Raw genomic sequence first — 22,829 nt, forward strand, 5'->3', positions numbered from 1 at the left:
CATTTTCTTTTCTCTCTGATTTCTGATAAAAGCTTAAGTAGCTTTTTTTCTTCTCCCTGTGTAACACTTAATAACGCAGAGGGAAATTTAATCATTGGAGATACTAGAAAGGGTTTAAGTATTTATCAGAATGCTGCGGAGTGTAGATAAGAGATATTGGGGTGGAAAGATGTACAGAACAGCCACCAAAGATAATGGTGAAGTTGTACGAATGTGGAAAATATGTTTAAAAAAATGTTGTGGGCCTAGCCCTATGATAAGCTGTTGGTAATATAACGGGAACTGTTATGAGTTGGAGGTGGAGAAAACTGCAAACTTTCAGAAAATCTCTATCAGACTTCTACATTCAGGACTTCTAAGGATCTCTGTTATACAATGGCATCAGATAAGAAGCCGAAAAAAACAGTAAAATGTACAGAATTAAACAGTGATCGATGCATAAATCTTGATTCCACTTCAACCACATTAATTATCTTAATAAATCAATTATTGAACACAAATTTAGAATAAAGATAAAATAGGCAATGCCTCAATTTTAATGTTAAACTATTTGTCAGGTAATGAGAGCTATTTGTAAACAAAATTTAAAATTGCCATTTGTGGAGTACTGTGTTTTAAATACAGCACAGCTATCTGCTGGACCAGTGAGCCATTCCCCATCCGTAAAACCATGAGACATAGACTACTTGGCCCATTGAGTCTATTCTGCCAAATCCTCATGGCTGATTTATTATCTCTCTCAACCCCATTCTCCTGCCTTTTCCCCCTAACCTTTGACACCCTGACTAACCAAGAACCCGTCAAACTCTGCATTAAATATATTCAAATATTTGGCCTCCACAGCTGTCCATGGCAATGACTCCCACGGATTCACCACTTTCTGGCTAATTAAATTCCTTCTCTATTCTAATTGGATGTCCTTCTTTTCTGAGATTGTGCCTCTGGTCCGAGACACGCCCACTATAAGAAACTTCATCTCCACATCCACTGTCTAGGCCATTAAATATTTGATAGGTTTCAATGAGATTCCACCCCCCCCCCCCCATTCCTCTAAGCTCCACCAAGTACATCATTCATGTGAATCTTCTCTGGACCCTCTCAAATTCCAACACTTCTTAGATAAGGGACCCAAAACTGCTCATAATAGTCCTAGTGTAGTCTGACCAAAGCCTTATAAAGCCTCAGCATCACATCCTTGCTCTTATATTCTAGTCCTCTTGAAATGAATGCTTACATTGCATTTGCCTTCCTTACTATCGACTCAACCTGCAAATTAATCCCTGCACAAGGTACTCCCAAGTCCTTTTGCACTTCTGATTTTTGAATTTTCTCCCCATTTTGAAAATAGTCTACACCTTGATTCCTTCTACCAAAGAGCCTGACCATGCACTTCCTACACTGTATTCCCTTTGCCACCACTTTGCCCATTGTCCCAATCTGTCCAAGTTTCTGCAGACTTCCTGCTTCCTCAATGCTACCTGCCCTTCCACCTAGATTTGTATCATCTGCAGACTTGGCCACAATGATATCAATTCCATCATCCAAAGCATTAAAATATAATGTGAAAAGAGGTTGTCCCAACAACAGCCCCTGTGGAATACCTCTTGTCACCGGCAGCCAACCAGAATAATCCCACTTTATTCCAACTGTTTGTCTCCTGCTAATCAGCCAGTCTTCTATCCATGTTCGTATCTTCCCTGTCATAGCATGGGCTCTTGTTAAGTAGCCTTGTGTGTGGCAGCTTCTCAAAGGCCTTCTGAAAATCCAAATAAACAGCATCCACCGATTCTCCTTTGTATATCATGCCCATTATTTCCACAAAGAATTCCAACAGATTTTTCAGGCAACATTTTCCCTTAAGGGAACCATGCGGACTTCGGACTGTTTTATCATGCACCTCCAAGTACCCCGAAATCTCATCCTTAATAACGGATTCCAACATCTCCCAACCACTGAAGTCAGGCTAACTGGCCTATAATTTCCTTTCTTCGGCTCCATCTTTTAGAGAGTGGAGTGACATTTATGATTTTCTAGTCCTCCAGAACTATTCCAGACTCTAGTGATTCTTGAAAGATTATTACTAAAACCTGCACAATCTCTTCAGCTACCTCTTTCAGAAACCTGGAGTGTAGTCTGTCTGGTCCAGGTGACTTGTCTACCTTCAGACATTTCAGCTTCTCCTTGGTAATAGCAACTACACTCACTTCCTCCCCCGACACTGTCGAATTTCTTGCATTTTGCTATCATTTTCCACAGTGAAGACAGGCGCAAAAAACTTATTAACCTCCTCTGCCATTTCCTTGCCCCCCCCCCCCCCCCCATTACTACCTCTCCAGCGTCATCTTCCAGTGGTCCAATATCCACTCTAGTCTCTCTTTGACTCTTTATTTATCTGAAAAACCTTTTGGTATCCTCTTTGATATTTTTGCCTAGCTTACCTTCATGTTTCATTTTTTTTCTCTCCTTATGGTTTTTTAGTTGCCCTCTGGTTTTTAAAAGCTTCCCAATACCCTCAACTTCCCATTAATGTTCGCTATATTATACAGTGGTGCTAGAAAGTTTGTGAACCCTGTAGAATTTTTTGTATTTCTGCATAAATATGACCTAAAATGTGATCCAATCTTCATGTAAGTCCGAAAACTAGATAAAGAGAACCCAATTAAATAAATAACTTAAAATTTTTATTCATTTATTGAGAAAAATGATCCAATATTACATGTATTTGTTGGAAAAAGTATGTGATCCTCTGGAGTAATGCCTTCTACAAAAGCTATTTGGAGTCAGGTGTTCTAATCAATGAGATGACATTGGCGCTGTGTGACGGAGAGGTGCCCTGCCCTATTATAGACAAAGACACACAAAGTCAGGTTACTGACAGTCTGCTCCTCTCAAAAAAGATCTGTTTACGTGCACCGTGCCTCGATCTAAACAACTTGTAGGGGACTTCATTAGAAGGCTTGTAGAGATGCATGAAGCTGGAAAAGGCGACAAAAGCATTTCTAAAGACCTGAGTGTTCATCGGTCCACAGTAAGAGCAATTGTCTACCAATGGGGGAAACTCAGTACTGTTGCTATTCTCCCTTGGAGTGGGCATCTGCAAAGATCACACCAAGAACACAACGTGCAATGCTGAAGGAGGTGAAAAAAAAACCCAATGGTGACAGCAAAAGACCTGCAGAAATCTCTAGAACCTGCTGAAGTCTTTGTTCATGTGAAAACTATGAGAAAAGCACTGACCCAGAATGGTGTTCATGGAAGGACACCACAGAGGAAACCACTGCTCTCCCAAAAAAAAATTCATTGCTGCCCGTCTCAAATTTGCAAAAGGCAGATGCGACAAAGTTGAACCTTTTGGCATAAATACACATTGCTGAGTTTGGAGGAAAAAGGGCACTGCGCACCAACAGCTAAACCTCATCCTCTCTGTGAAGCATGGTGAAAGGAACATTATGGCTTGGGGCTGCTTTGCTGCCTCAGGGCCTGGACAACTTGCAATCATTGAGGGAACAATGAATTCAAAATTGTATTGAGACATTTTACAGGAGAACGTCTGGGTCGCGGTCCCTCACCTGAAGCTGAATAGAAGTTGGATAATACAACAAGATACTGATCCGAAAGACGAGTAAATCAACAACAAAATGGCTTAAAAAGAGAAAAAAAATTGTGTTTTGGATTGGCCAAGTCAAAGTCCTGACCTTAATCCCATAGAAGTGTTGTGGAAGGACCTGAAGCAAGCAGTTCATGCAAGGAAGCCCACCAGCCTCCCAGAGTTGAAGCAGTTTTGTGAGGAGCAATGGCCTAAAATTCCTCCAAGCCGATGTGCAGAACTGATCAACAGTTACCGGTAACTTTTGGTTGAAGTTTTTGCTGTACGAGGGGTCACACCAGTTACTGAAAGCAAAGGTTCACATACTTTTTCCAACAAATACATGTAATATTGGATCATTTTTCTCAATAAATAAATGAACAAGTATAATTTTTTGTGTTATTTATTCTCTTCGTCTAGTTTTAGGACATGCATGAAGATCTGATCACATTTCATGTCATATCTAAGCAAGAATGAAGAAAATTCTACGGGGTCTGCAGACTTTCTATCACCACTGTACGCCATTTCTTTTGCATTTATGCTGTCATTGACTTCCCTTGTCACCCACAGTTGCCACATCCTCTCTTTAGAATCCTACTTCATGTTTGGGATGTACACTGCTGCTCAAAAGTCTTAGGCACCCTAGATTTTTTTAATATACAATTTCAGATAGTATGGCCTCCACAGAGCCCTAATCTCAACATCACTGAGGCTGTCTGGGATTACCTGGGAGAGAGAAGCAAGCGATACAGCCAACGTCTGCAGAAGAGCTGTGGCAAGTTCTGCAAGATACTAGCCAATTTTCTTATAAAACTGCCTGCCAGTGTATCTAAGATAATTGATGCAATTTTAAATGCAAAAAGGGAGGTCACACTAAATATTGATTTGATTTAGTTTTCTACTGTTTCCTGCTCTTTATGGTGAAATTTTTGATATTTAGAAACTTTTCATTTCATTATTTATGAAAGCATCTTCGCTTTCCAGAATTGTTTCTTACATGTGCCTAAGACTTTTGTACAGTACTGTATCTATTTTGTGCCTTTTGAATTGCCCCCAGCAGCTCCAGCCATTGCTGTTCTTCCATCATTCCTGCTGGTGTCCCCTTCCTTTCAACTTTGACCTCGCTCCTCGCTCATACTTCTGTAATTCTCTATACTCCACTGTAGTACTGATACATCTGAATTTATCTTTTCCCTCTAAAACTGCAGTGTGAGTTCTATCATATTATGATCATTGTTACCTAAGAGTTCCTTCACCTTAAGCTCCCTAATCAAATCTGGTTCCTTACAGAACACCCAATCCAGAATAGCCTTTCCCCAATTAGGCTCAACCACAAACTTCTTTAAAAATCTTGTAGACATTCTACAAATTCTCTCTCTTATCCAGTATCAACCTGATTTTCCCAATCTACCAGCATATTGAACTACCCCATGACTATCATAACATTGCCCTTATAACATGTCATTTCTATTTCCAAATGAAATTTATATCCCACATTCTGACTACCGTTCGGGGAGTTGTATATAACTCCCATCAGGGTCTTTTCACCCTTACAGTTTCTTAATTCTATTGAAACACTAATAAGATCATGACTTTTACAAAAAATGTTTAAAAGCTATTCTTCTGAACTTGCATATTGACATTTCTTTCCTTAATTGAATTGAATTGAATTTCGGTTTATTGTCATTTAGAAAACACAACTGCAATGCAGTTAAAAAATGAAACAACATTCCTCTAGAATGATATCACAAAAGCACACGACAAAACAGACTACACTAGAAAATCCACATAACATTTGGCAATCCCCAAATCCAGAGGCTGGAGAGGCTGCTGCGTATTAATATCGCGCTACCTTCTTAGCGCATTCCCCGGAAAGGAGCTCCAAACCCACCAGACAAAACAAGACTACCCAGACACACCAAGTCAGGAGACCAACTCTACCACCCAACAAACCAAAAACTAAAGCTACAAAACCTACACAAAACCACATAGTTACAACATATAGTTACAACAGTGCAAACAATACCATATTTGATTTTTAAAAAAACAGACCATGGGCACAGTAAAAATAGTCCAAGATGTTAAAAGACTATAAGTTCGAAAGAAACCACCACACAGTTTCCACAAGTCCTCAGGGTTTTAAAAGCAGTGCTTGAAGAGTAAAGCTGTCTGCTTTGCTTTGCTATTTGGTTTTGCTTCAAGTTGCGATTTTGAAGCTCCCTGTAAAGTATCAAGAAATGCTGCTGCCGGCCATATTGTCTTTGATGTGGGAGTGAAATGGCCTTTGAGTCACAGGGCAGGATAGGAGCTCATTCTACCCATCATGTTGGTGCTCATTCTTTCATGGAGCATCCACTTAATCCCACTCTCCTCTTTTCCCATATATCTGTAAAATATTATCCTTCCAGTGTTTTAGCAATTGTTTCAAATCTGTATCCACCTTTCTCATTTGGCAGCAAACTAGAAATCCCAAACACATTGCATCACGCTTTTTCCTCATGTTATCTCTAGTTCTCTTGTCAATCACTTTGAAACCGCACCTTCTGGTAAACATCCCTAAAGGCTCTAGAAGCAATGTCCTTTTATTTAATCAATCTAAATCATTTATAATTTATCCATCAGTATGAATTCTCTTCGTACCAGCCTTTGCTCCAAAATAAACACATTTTGTGCATCTAAATGCAATCCTAGAAAACCTCTTTGTTCTGTACTCTCTCCAATTAAATCATAATGTTCCTAGTGTCATGCAAAGAACGAAGACAGTAGTCCAGATGGGACTCCGTGCCTGACCTGCATCTGTATGCCTGTATTAAACTCGCTAAGGTTATTCACTTTGCAAGATACCTTTTTGATACAGGCACTTTTCATTATTCCTTAAAAGAATAACTCATTATGCATCTAGTTATTTACCAAGTATTCAAAAGCAATTCATGTGTAGTAGGTGTCGTTATTTTTTTAATTTATGTGTACTGTTTGCCTTGGAGTTCAAAAATGTTCTAAAACTTTAAAGCTGCCTATTTGTGTGAGTGGTTTTAGATTGAGTATTTGTGGATGGACGTCTGGCTTGTGGATATTCCTAAGACATTCAGTACATCAAGGCAGGAAACTGGAGTGAACTGGTGCGATTTGAATGCTGATCTGAACTGGGCTGAATTAATGTGAAAACTGAGGGTGCCATGGTAACGTGGCTAGCGCGACGCTGTTCCAGCTCGGAGCACCGGAGTTCAGGGTTCAATTCCAATGCCATTTGTACACCTTTCCCGTGAGTGCTTGACATTCCTCCTGATGTTCCAGTTTCCTCCCGTATTCCAAAGCTGTACCGTTTCATTGGTTAATTGGCTGTTGTAAATTATCCCGTGATTAGGCTAGGATCAAATAGGTGGGTTGCTGGGCATTGCAGCTCATTATCAGTCAATAAGTAAATAAAATTAGGAACTCCTCATAAACAGCTCGAAATATAACCATCTGGATTTAAAGGTTGAATAGAATTTAACTTGCTGTTGTGAAACAGATACTAAAATAATTTCACAAACCCGAGAAAATCTGCAGATGCTGGAAATCAAAATGCTGAAGGAACTGAGCAGGAGAGGCAGCCTCTACCGAACAAAGTAAACAGTCAACGTTTCAGGCCAAGGTCTTCATGATTCTAAAATAATTTAATGTTCACTTTTCTGACCTCGTGGAAGTTATTTGAAGGTTTTTTCCCTCTCAGGCAGTGATTCTGCCATTCAATATTTATATGCACCATGAAGTTATTGCCTTCATAGACAACACAGAAACAGGCCCTACATCCCACCAGGTCCAAGCCAAACCTTTCTATTTACAGTAATTAATATGCCCATGTTAGGTCTGTGACTTTCTATGCCATGTCACGTACCTGTTTTACATGTCTCTCAAGCACAGTAATTGTACCTGATTCCATCACATGCTCTGGCAGTGACTTTGGCCTCTAGTTTTTGATTCCCCTTCCAGGGCAAAAGGATATCTGACTATCTTGTCTATGCTTCTAATTTTTAGGGTCACCCCTAAGCTAGAATTAAACCCCTGCAATTATAAGGTCACACCTAAACCAGGAAAGATAAGCCCAGTTTCTTCAATTTCTCTCCGTAACTAAAGTCCCCTTATCCAGACAACATCCTCGTGAATCTTCTCTACACTCTCTCTGGCACAATCACGTTCTAAACCGCACCCAATGCAGTCAAATCAGAGTTTTGTAAAGTTGTAATGTACAGTATGTCCCAATCCTTACAGGCACTCTGACCAATAAACACCTACATGCCATGTGACTTCTTCACCATCCTATCTACCTACATTGAACTTGAACCCTAAAGCCACTCTGTTCGTCAATATTCCCTGGCACCCCACAGTCCTCGCTATGTCCTACCCTTACCTAATGTCACAAAGTGCATCAGTTTGCATTTGTTGGAATTCATTTATTTATTCATTTAGTGATACAGTGCAGAATAGACTGTTCCAGCTCTTCAACCCCGTGATCCGGCAAACCCCCAACAGCCCCTGATTTAACCCCAACCCAATCACGGGACAATAAACCTACTGACCTGTACACCTTCAGACTGTAGGAGGGAACCAGAGAAAACCCACGTATTCCATAGGGGCAACATAAAGACTCCTTAAAGATTATGCTGGAATTGAACTTCGAACTCCGACCCTCAAGCTGTAATAGTGTTGCACTAACTGCTACCATGGCACCAATTCTATCTGCCTTCACTGCACACAACTGCAGAGAAGCTACTGCAACAGCGTGTTTACGTAACCCTTCATTGCTGCCGTCATCATGCAGGAAATGATGGACCTGGGGACTTAATTAGATGGTTAAATGGTAATTGAAAGCAGTGAAGGTAGGCCAGATTTAAGGGAGAATGGATCTTGCAGTATAACAAGATCTTGTTTGTGATAAGGTCACAAATGAAATTTATGTCAGTTAGGTTTTGTAAGGAATGCTTTGGAAGAGGCATGCTGGGAGAATATGGATTTCACCAGGATTGGTGAAGGCAGCATCGGAACAGATAATCCTGCAAAGATGGAAGTATGTGTTTTTTTTAATGGAGGTGAAAATGTCACAGGTTGTACATTGTTGACTTAAGCCTGATAGAATGGACGTGTAGAGAATTCATTGTACTTTACAGTTTAGTGTCAATGTGAATTCTAGTAAGTTCTGATTCACGCAGGAGAGGAAGTCTGAGTGAGGAAATCATTCCCATAGGTATTCCCAGGATGGGAACATTTATTGGAGAGGAAGAAAACAAATTCTAAATATCTAAAATGTAAGCAGCCAAATTGATGAGCACTTTTGGGTTGCTCCACAGAAATTTGCTTCAGGCAGTCATCACCTGCAGGTGGCAACAAAGAGCCATCAGTAAATCAGTAGCGCACACAAAATGCTGGAGGAACTCCAGGTCTGGCAGCATCTGTGGAAATGAATAAACAGTTGACTTTTGGGCTGAGACCCTTCTTCAGGATTTCTCATGTTTATTAATGAATTAGTGTTATATAGTTGTTTGCCTTCATGGAGCTTGCTCGAATTATCCTATCATGTCAATTGTGGTTACTAATAGACAGTAGGTGCTGGAATAGGACATTCGGCCCTTCGAGCCAGCACCGCCATTCACTGTGACCATGGCAGATCATCCACAATCAGTACCCCGTTCCTGCCTTCTCCCGATATCCCTTGACTCCGCTATCTTTAAGAGCTGTATCTAACTCTTTCTTGAAAGCATCCAGAGAATTGGCCTCCACTGCCTTCTGAGGCAGGGCATTCCATAGATCCACAACTCTCTGAGTGAAAAAGTTTTTTGTGAACTCCGTTCTAAATGGCCTACCCCTTGTTCTTAAACTATGGCCTCTGGTTCTGGACTCCCCCAACATTGCGAACGTGCTTCTTGCCTCTAGCATATCCAATTCCTCAATAATCTTATATGTTTCAATCAGATCCCTTCTCATCCTTCTAAATTCCAGTGTATACAAGCCCAGTCTCTCCAATCTTTCAACATATGACAGTCCCGCCATCCCGGGAATTAACCTCATGAACCTAGGCCGCACTCCCTCAATAGCAAGAATGTCCTTCCTCAAATTTAGAGACCAAAATTGCACACAATACTCCAGGTGTGGTCTCACCAGGGCCCTGTACAACTGCAGAAGGACCTCTTTGCTCCTATACTCAACTCCCCTTGTCATGAAGGCCAACATACCATTAACTTTCTTCACTGCCTGCTGTACCTGCATGCTTACTTTCAGCAACTGATGAACAAGGACGCCTAGATCTCGTTGTACTTCCCCTTTTCCTAACTTGACACCATTCAGATAGTAATCTGCCTTCCTGTTCTTGCCACCAAAGTGGATAACCTCACATTTATCCACATTAAACTGCATCTGCCCACTCACCCAACCTGTCCAAGTCACCCTGCATTCTCATAACATCTTCCTCACGTTTCCCACTGCCACCCAGCTTTGTGTCATCAGCAAATTTGCTGATGTTACTTTTAATCCCTTCATCTAAATCATTAATGTATTTTGTAAATAGCTGCGGTCCCAGCACCGAGCCTTGTGGTACCCCACTAGTCACTGCCTGCCATTCTGAAAGGGACCCGTTAATCCCTACTCTTTGTTTCCTGTCTGCCAACCAATTTTCAATCCATGTCAGTACCCTACCCCCAATACCATGTGCTCTTATTTTGCCCCCTAATCTCCTATGTGGGACCTTATCAAAGACTTTCTGGAAGTCCAGGTACATCCACTGGCTCTCCCTTGTCCATTTTCATAGTCACATCCTCAAAAAATTCCAGAAGATTAGTCAAGCATGATTTCCCCTTCGTAAATCCATGCTGACTCGGACCGATCCTGTTACTGCTATCCAAATGTGCCATGATTCCATCTTTTATAATTGACTCCAGCATCTTCCCCACCACTGATGTCAGGCTAACTGGTCTGTAATTCCCTATTTTCTCTCTCCCTCCTTTCTTAAAAAGTGGGATAACATTAGCTACCCTCCAATCCTCAGGAACTGATCCTGAATCTATAGAACATTGGAAAATGATTACTAATGCGTCCACAATTTCTAGAGCCACCTCCTTAAGTACCCTGGGATGCAGACATCAGGCCCTGGGGATTTATCAGCCTTCAGTCCCATCAGTCTACCCAACACCACTTTCTGCCTAATTTTCCTTCAGTTCCTCTGTTACCCTAGGTCCTCTGGCCACTATTACATCTGGGAGATTGTGTCTTCCCTAGTGAAGACAGTTCCTGTTCAACTCGTCTGCCATTTCCTTGTTCCCCATAATAAATTCACCTGTTTCTGTTTTCAAAGGCCCAACTTTGGTCTTAACTAATTTTTTCCTCTTCACATACCTAAAAAAGCTTTTACTATCATCCTTTATATTCTTGGCTAGCTTACCTTCGTATCTCATCTTTTCTCCCCGTATTGCCTTTTTTGTTATCTTCTACTGCTCTTTAAAAGTTTCCCAATCCTCTGGCTTCCCGCTCATCTTTGCTATGTTATACTTCTCTTTTATTTTTATAATGTCCTTGATTTCCCTTGTTAGCCACGGCTGCCTTTTACTCCCCTTAGAATCTTTCTTCCTCTTTGGAATGAACTGATCCTGCACTTTCTATTTTCTGTAATGGTTCACGTAGGACTTAAGTATGATAAGACATAAGCACTGAGAACTGCCTTTTCCGAATCTGCCCAAGGTCATAGAACTGTATACAATAAACTCTTATGTAAGGAAAGTTGGACGCCACAGTAGTGTCGTGATTAGTGGGACATTATTTCAGCTTGGAACGGCGGAGTTCGGAGTTCAATTCCAGCATAGTCTGTAAGCAACTTGCACATTCCTTCCTGTGTGCTAATGGATTTCCTTCAGCCCTGGTTTCCTCCCAACATCCCAAGACCTGCTGGTTGGTAGGTTAATTGGTGACTGTAAATTGGCCTACAGTTAGGCTGGGGTTAAATGGGTGGGTTGCTGGGCAGTGCGGCTCGAAGAGCCAGAAGTGCCTATTCCATACTGTACCTCTGTATCAATAAAAAAACTAGTTAGAATTGTGTTTTTTAAATGATTTTGTGATATTAAGTGTGTATGCAAAACCAGCATTGATGTCCAGCTGGGGCTTCAGGAATGCTACCGCTCCATCGCAGTAATTATTCTAGTAATGTTGTCAATTGGTAACAAAGTTTTGATTAACAAAAGTGAAAATATAATAGTGTATTTTACCTATCCCTGACTTGTCTATCTTTTTATGGTAAAAGGCATTTATGTTAATTTGCTGTTATCCAGACATTTAAGAAAATGAGACACTGCTGGTTTTAAGCACTTGGCCAAGATTCTTTAATTTTCACATTTAAATAGACCAAAAGTATTTCAGTGCTGGTGCCTGTTTACTATATTTAAACCCCTATGATGAACACTATAAATGGTAAAAGGCTGTCACCAAACTGCATTTACTGTTGATCCAAGTCTGGTAACACGTGCAAGAAGTTTATGACTTATTTGTCACTGGAATTGTTATCATTGGTCAGGCACTGCTCCAGTAATCAGTCAGTGATAGAACTTCTGCTTCTGTGTCTATGCTGATGTCATCTAACTTGACCTCGCATGACACTTCTGCTGTCTCCAAGTTACCAACCTGTCCAACCTACGCCTAACTCTCCCAGAACGTAAACCCAGTTCAGGGGATACAAAGGTGAAGAGTGTTTTACTTGACCAGAATGACTCTTAAATGGAATCACTGATGGCATTCCCTGTGATTATGACAAATATTTTAGCCCTCCTTTTCTGTTTCAACATGTCTGTAGGCTTTTATGCATCATTTATATCAATCCAGGCATAGACAGAAATCATCCAGCACTCACGTTATTGTCTGGTGACTCCCAACAATCTATTCTGACCATCCTTTGCTTCTCAGCCATAAGCTTCTTCTCAACGTCATCTTCATGATGGTCAACACTAAATGGCCACTCTTCATCCTTTTACTGTCTCTAAATTTCCTGCTTATCCAGCCTCTCCTCTCATGGGTAGGCAGGGATTCCTCCAGTTAAAGGTCTGAATTCACTGGTTCTTAACTCTAACCAAACTCCACTTCCTCCATCCTTAACCCATCTTGACTCTAGATTACGTAATGCCTAAGTTTTAAGATTTTCATCCTTGTTTTCAAATCCTTCTTAGGCTGTGCTTTGTTTTCTCTGTCCTTGTATCCTCCCCTTGCCTATAGTGCTTTAAGATAACTTCCAAATCTAGTTCACCAATCAACCACGAATTTAATTGCTTCATAATTTGCCACTGTGCTCTTTGCTGCTAAGAGTTTTCTTGCCCACATCTTGCCATTTTCTCCTGGTCTATTTTCTCCTTCAGTCAGTGCTCGACTGCTCAGAATCTACAAGAGTAGCGTGGCTGAATGGACCAGATATGATCTTGCAGAGTTTGTTGCTGACTCAAGACTATGGTGAATGTGAATAACAATGAGGCATTGAGACCTCAAGGATATAGAAAAGCTGACTGAGCAGTCAACCATCTGGCGGATGATAATGTGGAAAATGTGAGGCTATCCACCAGTAGAGGAAAGAGAAATATTAAGAGTTTGTTAAGTGGTGAGTGATTGAAAAATATTGAAGTTCCAAGGGAGTAGAGATCATTAAAACCTGACTTTCATGTGCAGCAGGCACTTAGGAATGCAAATGATCTGATGGCCTTCATTGGTCATGTATTTGAATACAAGAGTAATGATATTTTCCTGCAAATATAAAGAGTCTTGGAGAATTATGTACAATATTGATCTCCTTATTCAAAAAGGGAGACAGGTGGTCTAGAGTGGTTCACCAAATTTACTCCTGAGATTGTAGGTCCATTATACAAGGAGACATTTCAATACCTGTGTTCACAGGAAATAGAGGGGCATTATTCACCACCTTGCACCTATTCTGCCTTCCAGTGAGAACACAGGTTGATTTTTTTCTACCTCAGCTCCATTTTCTGCATTGATCCCTTGATTCCTCAGTATCAGCACAATTATTTCAAATTTAGAAGAATAAAAAAAACCTTAGTGAAACAAGCAAAATTCTGAGGCCTAACCGGGGGTGGGGGAGAGATTTGGACAGAATGTTTCCCCTACTTGGGAGTCAACAAGGAGGAGCTGTGTCTCAAAATAAGAGCTGAAGTAAAATTTAGGGCTTAACTGAAGAGATGTTTTTCAATCAGTGGGTAGTGAATTCTCCATTCCAGAGGCTGCCGATGCTCAATGTTTTAGATATTGAGGGGATCAAGGCAGAAAATGAAGCCGAGGTTTAAAAAAAAATATCAGCCATGCTCTTTTTGGATGGTGGAATCAGTGCAAGGTGGTGAATAACATTCTGCTTCTATTTCCTGTGGGCACGGGGTATTGAAATTCGATTCGTTCTCCATTTTAAATGTATTTCTAGTCGGGACTCCGACACTAGCTGAAGAAGTTAACAAATGGATGGAGTTTCCACTGGTACAAGAATAATGATCAGTCTTTGTGTTTATAGTGAAAGTGAATATATTTTCTTTACAGCTTTTGGTGGGAAGCTGAAAAATCCTTTGCAGGTTGTTCTTGTTGCCACACATGCAGATATTGTAAACTGTCCCCGTTCATTTGGAGGGGAATTTGGTTATGACAAAGGTCTGTCACTTCTAAAGGAAATGAAGAGCAGGTAAGTTGTCAAAATGTTTTTTTTTAAAGATTCTTCTTTCTTCGTCACCTCCTTCATCTGATCCCCTGGCACTGTTTGAAAAGACATTCACAAAGAATTCTCCTGATGGGTTGGTCCTGATGAATAACTGTAAGGGGAAAATAAATTGTTAGTTCACCTTGTTGCTGATGGTGAAATCTTTGTTGCTCAAACACCTATTACCTTTGCTTCTGTGAAAGCAACTTCTACAAACGTTTTAACGCCATCTTCACCTGCGGCTGGTGCTTCCAAAGAGAAGGTCCTGCATATTGCCACACAGTAGCTGGAGGCAAGCAGGAGGTGTGATGTTGACAAATCCAACATGCTGAACTCAGCACCGAGGCTGGGAACAGAGTATAAATAGAGTCGTAGAGTATTACAGCACAGAAACAGGCCGTCAAGCCCGAGCTAAACTCTTACTCTGCCTAGTCCCATCGACCTGCACGTGGGCCATAGTTCTCCATACTCCTCTCATCCATGCACTTACCCAAATTTCTCTTACATGTTGAAATCAAATCAGCATCCACCAGTTGTAGTTGGCAGTTCATTCTGCACTCTCGCCACCCTCTGAGGGAAGAAGATCCCCCTCCCTCAGGTTCTCTAAATATTTCACCTTTCACCCTTAACTTATGACCTTGAGTTCTAGTCTCGCTCAATCTCAGTGGAAAAAGCCTGCTTGCATTTACCCTATCTATACCCCTCATAATTTTGTATACCTCTATCAAATCTCCCCACATTTTCCTACACTCAATTCAACCTTTCCCTGTAACTCAACTCCTCAGGTCTCAGCAACATCCTTGTGCATTTTCTCTGTACTCTTTTTAGTTTTATTTGTATTGATATCTAATGTATTAATTCAAATGATCATTATTCTGCAAAGCGTTGTCACAGTAATTCATCATTGGCAATATGTTCTGGGAATGGAAGACAGAGCAACGTACAGGAAAAAGATATGTCACAAGTGAAAATTCTGGAGTATGAAATTCATGAAGTTTTTCCCATCAGTAACTGCAACACCCTAAAAAGAAAACTTTCAGTTCTTGTTTGCTTGCATCAATGTTCAATACCTAGATAACAAAATATTTCATCCTTTGAAGAATAGTAGAGAAATGGGTCCCTGGGGCCCATTGAGATCAAAGAAGTTCCTAATAGCATGGAGCTGATTATTAGCAGCTTTTCATACTTAATAAACCAGCAGAATTCAAGTATCACCATCCAGATTCTGTTGTTAATATTTTTCTCTCAGGATTTGAAGAAGGCTAATATATTTTCTTACAGCAGTATGTTTCTAAAGTAATTGGTAAATTATAGTCAACAAAGCAGATTTTTTTTATCATAATCACTATTTGTATTGTAGGTTTGGAAATGATATGCAGATATCTGATCGACTATTTGTTCTTGATGCTGGTGCATCTGGATCTAAAGACATGAAGTTGCTGCGAAATCAACTACTAGAATTGCGAAATAGGATTCTTTCTGTAAGTATGCTTTACCACATGTTATAATTAAATTGATCAACAAAAAAAAGTAACATTAAACTAACCGAGGAAGAGGTTTAGTGCCATTACATGCCTTGGGCAGTTTGCTTTCCTCATTTCCAATACATCTTTGAATCTTTTTGAACTCCATCTTATGGAAAGCAAATGAAGACGTGTTGGTTAACTTGTACTTCCCTCTTTGGATGCAGTGTCTCACTTAAGTCCTAATACTGATTCCTGCTTGATACGATTTTCACCAGTGCTGTCCATCCACATTATTATTATTGTGTGGTAGGATTGGAGCCCATAAGTCCCAACTCCTACCCCCATATCAGACTGCGAAAGATGGATAACTGAGGTTCTGGATCAGGATCCTGAAGTTTCATGAAAATGTTCTACAGAGTTATACTGTAGATTACAAGTAGGATAGATAAAGGGGATGCAATGGATGTTGTATATTTGAACTTTCAGAAGGCCTTTGACAAGGTACCACAGATGAGGCTGCTTACCAAGTTAAGAGCCCATGGTATTACAGGAAAGTTACTGACATGGTTAGAGCATTGGCTGATTAGTAGGAGGCAGTGAGTGGCAATAAAAGGATCCTTTTCTGGTTGGCTGCCAGTGACTAGTGGTGTTCTACAGGGGTCGGTGTTGGGACCACTCCTTCTTAAACTGTATATCAATGATTTAGATGATGGTATAGATGGCTTTGTTGCCAAGTTTTCAGATGATATGAAGATTGGTGGAGAGGCAGGTAGTGTTGAGGAAACAGGTAAAATGCAGAAGGACTTAGACAGATTAGGAGGATGAGCAAGAAAGTGGCAAATGAAATACAATATTGGAAAATGCATGGTCATGCACTTTGGTAGTAGAAATAAATGTGCAGACTTTCTAAACGGGGAGAAAATCTAAAAATCTGAGATGAAAGGGACTTGGGAATTGTTGTAATGAACACCCTGAATGTTAACTTGCAGGTTGAGTTGGTGGTGAGGAAGGCAAATGCCATGCTAGCATTCATTTCAAGAGGTCTAGAATATAAGATCAAGGAAGCAATGCTGAGGCTTTATAAGGCACTAGTGAGGCCTCACCTTCAGTATAGTGAACAGTTTTGGGCCCTTCATCTTAGAAAAGTTGTGCTGGTATCAGAGATGGTGCAGAGAAGGTTTACAAGGATGATTCCAGAAATGAAGGGGTTATCATACAAGGAATATTTGGTGGCTCTGGGTCTGTACTCGCTGGAATTCAGAAGAATGAGGGGGGATCTCATTGAAGCCTTTCGAATATTGAAAGGCCAGAGTAGATGTGGAAAGGATGTTTCCCATGGTGGGAGAGTCTAGGACAAGAAGGTACAACCTCAGGATAGAGGGGCGCCCTTTCAAAACAGAGATGTGGAGAGATTTCTTTAGCCAAAGAGTGGTGCCATATGCAGTTGTGGAGGCCAGGTCATTGGGTGAATTTAAGGCAGAGGTTGATAGGTTCTTGATTGGACATGGCATCAAAGGTTACAGGGAGAAGGTTGGAAACTGGGGTTGAGAAGGAGAATAAAAAGGATCAGCCATGATTGAACAGTAGAGTGGACTCAATGGGCCAGATGGCCTAATCTGCTCCTATATTTTATGGTTTTATGGTGTTATATTACATATGTAAGCAAGGGCAGCAGAATAAGTTCAATTTTCCATATAGGAGACAACATCAGGGAAACATTGTTTAATGCATGTTGTTGCTGCCCATTTAGTGCCTTGTCTGCTGAATAATCTGTTTCTCTCAGGGAACCAGTTACATCCATGTTACCCCCTTCTCCCCATTTTCACTAATCTAATTTAGAAACATAGAAAACCTACAGCACAATACAGGCCCTTCAGCCCACAAAGTTGTGCCGAACATGTCCCTACCTTAGAAATTACTAGGCTTACCTATAGCCCTCTATTTTTCTAAGCTCCATGTACCTATCCAAAAGTGGGAATGGGAAGGAGAATTGAAATGGATGGCCACCGGGACATCCTGCTTTTTCTGACGGATGGAGTATTAAGTCTCGGCGAAACGGTCTCCCAATCTACGTCGGGTCTCATCGATAGACGAGCAGCCACACAGGGAGCACTAGGTACAGTGGATGACCCCAAAAGACTCACAGTTGAAGTGTCAACACACCTGCAAGGACTGTTTAGGGCCCTGAATGGTCATGAGGGAGGAGGTGTAGGGGCAGGTGTAGAACTTGTTCTGCTTGCAAGAATAAGTACCAGAAGGGAGATCAGTGTAGAGGGATGAAAAGACAAGGGAGCCGCGTAGAGAGCGATCCCTGAGGAAAGCAGAAAGTGGGGGGAGGGAAAGATGTGCTTGGTGTTGGTATCCTGTTGGAGATGGCGGAAGTAATGGAGGATTATGCGCTGGAAGCAGGGACTAGTGGCCCGTAGAGGAAGAAGGGAGTGGGAAGGAATTTCTTTGACCGGAAGGAGAAACCAATATTCATGCCATCAGGTTAGAGGCTACTCAGACAAAATATAAGCATGCTAGAATTCGAGTAGGGAAGTATTATAGTTCTAGCTCATGATCCGTGACACTTAAAAGAAGTTTGTTACTCATGATTCTACTTAATTGTTGTGCAAATTACATAGCTAGCTGTGACCTGTTGAGCCATAAAGCTCAGAAAGTTTTGAAAACTATGTCAGCAGGATTTCTGTATGCCTGCAAACATACGTGAGGAAGCTGTTTGACCTATGCAGTTCTTCCGATTGAGAGACTGTCCTGCTCCAATATGATGTGTGTTTGTGCAGTTCCCCATCACAATTAATTAGACAACAGTAATGTATAGACCCCTGTTTAGCTTCTCGTACTCTCCACTTTTATTACACAAATGGTGGGTGGCACTGTAGTGTAAAGTTATTACAGCACCAGCACCTTGGATTCTATTTCCGTCACTGTCTGTTAGGTGTTTGTGCACTCTTCCCACCACCACATGGGTCTTCTCTGGGAGCTCCAATTCCAAAGTTTCAAAGGTCCAATTTATGTCAGAGAAATGTTTACAATATACATCCTGAAATGCTTTTTTCTTCGCAAACATCCACAAAAACAGAGAAGTGCCCCAAAGAATGAATGACAGTTGAACGTGAGAACCCCAAAGTCCTTCCCCCTCGGCGCGTAAGCGGCAGCAAGCACTGATCCTCCTGCTTTCCAAAGATATACGGGTTAGTAGGAGCATTGGTCATGTATGTGTAATTGGGCAATGCACACTTGGTGGGATAGAAGGGCTTGTTACAGTGCTGTCTCTAAATACAGATGTTGAAAGCATTGTCATGATTTCTTGGATGTAACTAGTATGGAAATGGAAGTCATCCAAAGAACAAGGGGTAGATCTGTATTGAAAACCATGGCCACCAACGTCCGCATCAGATATGGTACCTAGAAAGACAGACAACTAGTATGACTCAGCCATTTCCAAGTAGTGCATCCAACAGTATTCTGATGAAGAACCATTTATTTTTAGTTTGTTCAAAAAGAAACTCAGTGTTTGCACGTGATAATCGTCATGTGGTTTATCATGAAACTGCCTTTAAAACTAAAATATCCCTACCTTATGGGGAGGGAAAGACCTCAAGAAAAGTGATCTTTTCCCATTGCAAAACCCCTCAACAAAGGATTGACAAATTTACTGATGCTGCCAGTCCATTTCTTTGTGTGAATATTTCACTTCCTAAGGTCCTAAGCCATAGAAATCAGAAAGGCAAACAGAATTAAGGATGAAGGTTAAAAACAAAGTTTCCGGCTTCTGAATGCCTTTTGCTGATTGATTTGAGGAAACCTGAGGCAGCAACATGGGATTGCCAGACTGAACACTGCTTTAATACCCAAGCAGTGGGTGAGATATGAGAGAAGTTCACTACCTAAATTCTCAAGTATAAGGGAGTGACATCTCCAGAACTGTCCTGATGTTGCTGATGAGAATAATGAAAATTATCACCTCAAGGACAATGGTGGAATTAGAATTTTAAAGAACAATATGATTTACATTGATTTGTTTCAAGTCAGTTGTCAGTGTATGGATAAACTAAAATATTTGTTTCAAAATCTGCTTACAATGTTCTAAAATTCTGATAAACATTGACACAGCACTGTGCTTTGAAATTTTGTTTTAGGATTGCCTGCCCTTGACCTTCCTTTGTGAGAAAATCATCTCGACGTTACCTTCCTGGAGGAAGCAAAATGGGCCAAACCAATTTATGTCATGGCAACAGTTTGTGTACGATATTCAGGAGCAAATTAACCCGTTAGTGACTGAGGAGGACCTGAGGGAGATGGCTCAGCAGCTGCACAGTTTGGGAGAAGTAAGTATGTCCTCGTAGGTGAATCAAGTCTAGAAACAGTGAACTTTATGGCTAGTTCATGGTTTGAAAACTGACTGAGATTTTCTACCCACCTACTTTCCCATTATTGCAAACCTAATTGATGCATATACTCAGTGGCCATATTATTAGGTAACCTCGTTGATGCAAATATATAATCAACCATTAACATAACAGCAACTCAGGTCCTAAAAACATGCATATATATATATGGTCAAGATTAACAGTCGGTGTTCAGACCAAACATCAGAATGGGGAAGAAATGTGATCTAAGTGAATATGACTGTGGACTGATTGTTGGTACCAGACGGGGGTTTGAGTGTCCCAGAAACTGCTGATCTTCAGGGATTTCCATGCACAACAGTTCTCCAGAGTTTACAGAGAATGGTGTGAGAAACAAGAAACATCCAGTGAGCAGTAGTTCTGTGAGTGAAAAGGCCTTGTTAATGAGAGAGTTTAGAGAAAAATGGCCAGACTGGTGCAGGCTGACAGGAAGGCGACAGTAACTCAAATGACCATGCATTACGACAGTGGTGTACAGAAGAGCATCCCTGAATGCACAACATGTCGAACCTGAAAGTGGAGGAGCCACAGCAGCAAAAGACTCATAAACATAGACTCAGTGGCCAGTTTAATTGGGTACAGAAGATGCCTAATTAAAATAGACACTGAGTGTACTGTAGAAATTTATGGTACGTAAACAGCTGATAAAATTAAGTTTCAAAAGTGATTCATGTTGCCATTTTAAAATGTCGAAGAGTCGGAGCAGTGCGGTACGGTTACAGGCCCTTCAGCCCACCAAGTCTCTGCTAACCTCAGTGTCCAGCCAGCTGGTCTCAAATTCCTGCATTTACCCCTATCCCTTGAACCGCCACCCCTCCACGTACTTATCCAACTGCTTCTTAAATGCTACTATTGTCCCTACCACAGCCATTTCTTATGGTGGCTTATTCTATGCACTCTCCACCCTCTGTGGAAAGCATTGTCCCTCATGTTCCTTTTAAATCTTTTCTTTCTCACCCTATATCAATTCCTCCTAGTTTTGGACTTGTTGACCATGGGGAGCAGTTGATTACCATCCACCATGCCTCTCATAATTTTTAGTATTTCTACAATGTGCCCCTGATTTAGGAATGAACCCCTCGCCAGGCCAACCTTTCCCTGCAAACGGAGGCCTCTTAGTCCTGGCATTGTCCACTCTTCCCAGCTTAACTACGTATTTCCTATAACAAGGTGACCAAAATTGTACACAGTACTTTTAACTATGACTCAGACAACTGCAATGTACTTTCCCAAATCCTATATTCAGTGCCCCTGCCAATTTAGTTTAAACCCTCTTGCGTAGCACTTGCAAGTTATTCGTCTCTCTCTGGCTCAAGTGCAATCTGTCCCTCTTACGTGGGTCACCAGAGGAGATTGCAGTGGTCCCAAGAACCTGAATCCCTGTCCCCTGCTCCAGCTCCTCAGCCACAAGTTCATCTGGCATTTCTGCCTACTTCTGTCCTTGCCACCACATGGCACTGGGAGTAATCTGGAGGTAACTACATTCAAGATCTTGCTTCTTCGAAGTTCATAGACAATTTATTATCAAACGCTGAGATTAATTTTCTTGCAGGTACTGATTCAAAGCAATCCTGTAGCCACTCCTCTGCCTGCTGTGGCCACCATTTTGTTATCCTTAATCTCTGGAGTCTGGCTCTTTTGCCTCTGCTTATATGCAGGCAGAATGATGGTCACATTTCCCAAAATGCAGTCTACGGATGCAATAGAGGCGTTTTTAATTGGACTATAACAATGGTCGAGTGTCCTGGGACCTCTTGTACTGCAGGTGATAATTGGGCAGAGATTTCTTCAAACAAGCTTGATTGAAGTCCCTGACGATGATTTGAAAGGCATCTGGGTAGGCTGTTTCTTATTTGCTAATCACTGCACATAACACCCCGAGTGTTCCCTTATCATTAACCTTCTGCTGTATGTAAACGGCGGTCAGTATCGTGGAGGGGAATGTTCTCAGTAAGGAGAATGATCAGCACTTAATCGTGAGATGTTTCAGGTCGGGAGAACAAGAGTGTGACAAGACCACTATGTCCGAACACCACGAAGGGTTTATCATGAATCTCAGACCCCCACCTTTTACCTTCTTAGCCCTTTTAAATTTGTACCTGACTCCCTACACTGATTCTGCAGGACTTCATTCTTCATTTTACCCATACATGTCAGAATCAGAATTAGGTTTAATACAATATGTCATGAAATTTGTTGTTTTGCAGCAGCATTACAGTGCAATACATTAAAATGCTATAAGTTATAATGAGAAATATAAAAATATTAAGTAAGTTGTGCGAAAAGAGAGCAAGAAGTTGTGAGGCTGTGTTCATGGGTTGGTTCATTGTCCGTTCAGATATGTGGAGGGTTAGAAGCCATTCTTAAAACATTGAGTGTGTGTCTTCTGTCTCCTGTACCTCCTCTTTGGTTGTAATAAGAAAGGAACAGGTCCTGGGTGTTGGGGTGCTTAATACTGGATGTTGCCTTTTTGAGGCTTGGCCTGTTGAGGATGTCCGCGATACTGTGGAGGCTCATGCCCATGATGGAGCTGGCTGAGTATGCCAACCTCTGCAACTTCTCCAATGTTGTGCAGTTGCCCCCCCCCCCCACCCATACCAGACGGTGATACAACCAGTTGGAATGCTTTTCACGGTACATCTGTAGAAATTTGCTTGAGTCTTTGA

General features: G+C 41.2%; 1 protein-coding gene across 3 annotated transcripts in view; it reads left to right on the forward strand.

The window, feature by feature from the left end:
- Positions 1-22,829, forward strand: part of dapk1 (death-associated protein kinase 1) — a 187,305-nt gene that overhangs the window by 146,200 nt on the left and 18,276 nt on the right. For all 3 annotated transcript variants that reach the window (XM_073071198.1, XM_073071192.1, XM_073071207.1), the window contains exons 23-25: positions 14,129-14,267; positions 15,643-15,763; positions 19,894-20,082. In XM_073071198.1, coding sequence (XP_072927299.1) covers positions 14,129-14,267; positions 15,643-15,763; positions 19,894-20,082 — 449 coding nt within the window. The remainder of the gene's footprint in view (positions 1-14,128; positions 14,268-15,642; positions 15,764-19,893; positions 20,083-22,829) is intronic.

The sequence above is a fragment of the Hemitrygon akajei genome, chromosome 2 (genome assembly GCF_048418815.1).
Source record: "Hemitrygon akajei chromosome 2, sHemAka1.3, whole genome shotgun sequence".
NCBI classification, from domain to species: Eukaryota; Metazoa; Chordata; class Chondrichthyes; order Myliobatiformes; family Dasyatidae; genus Hemitrygon; species Hemitrygon akajei.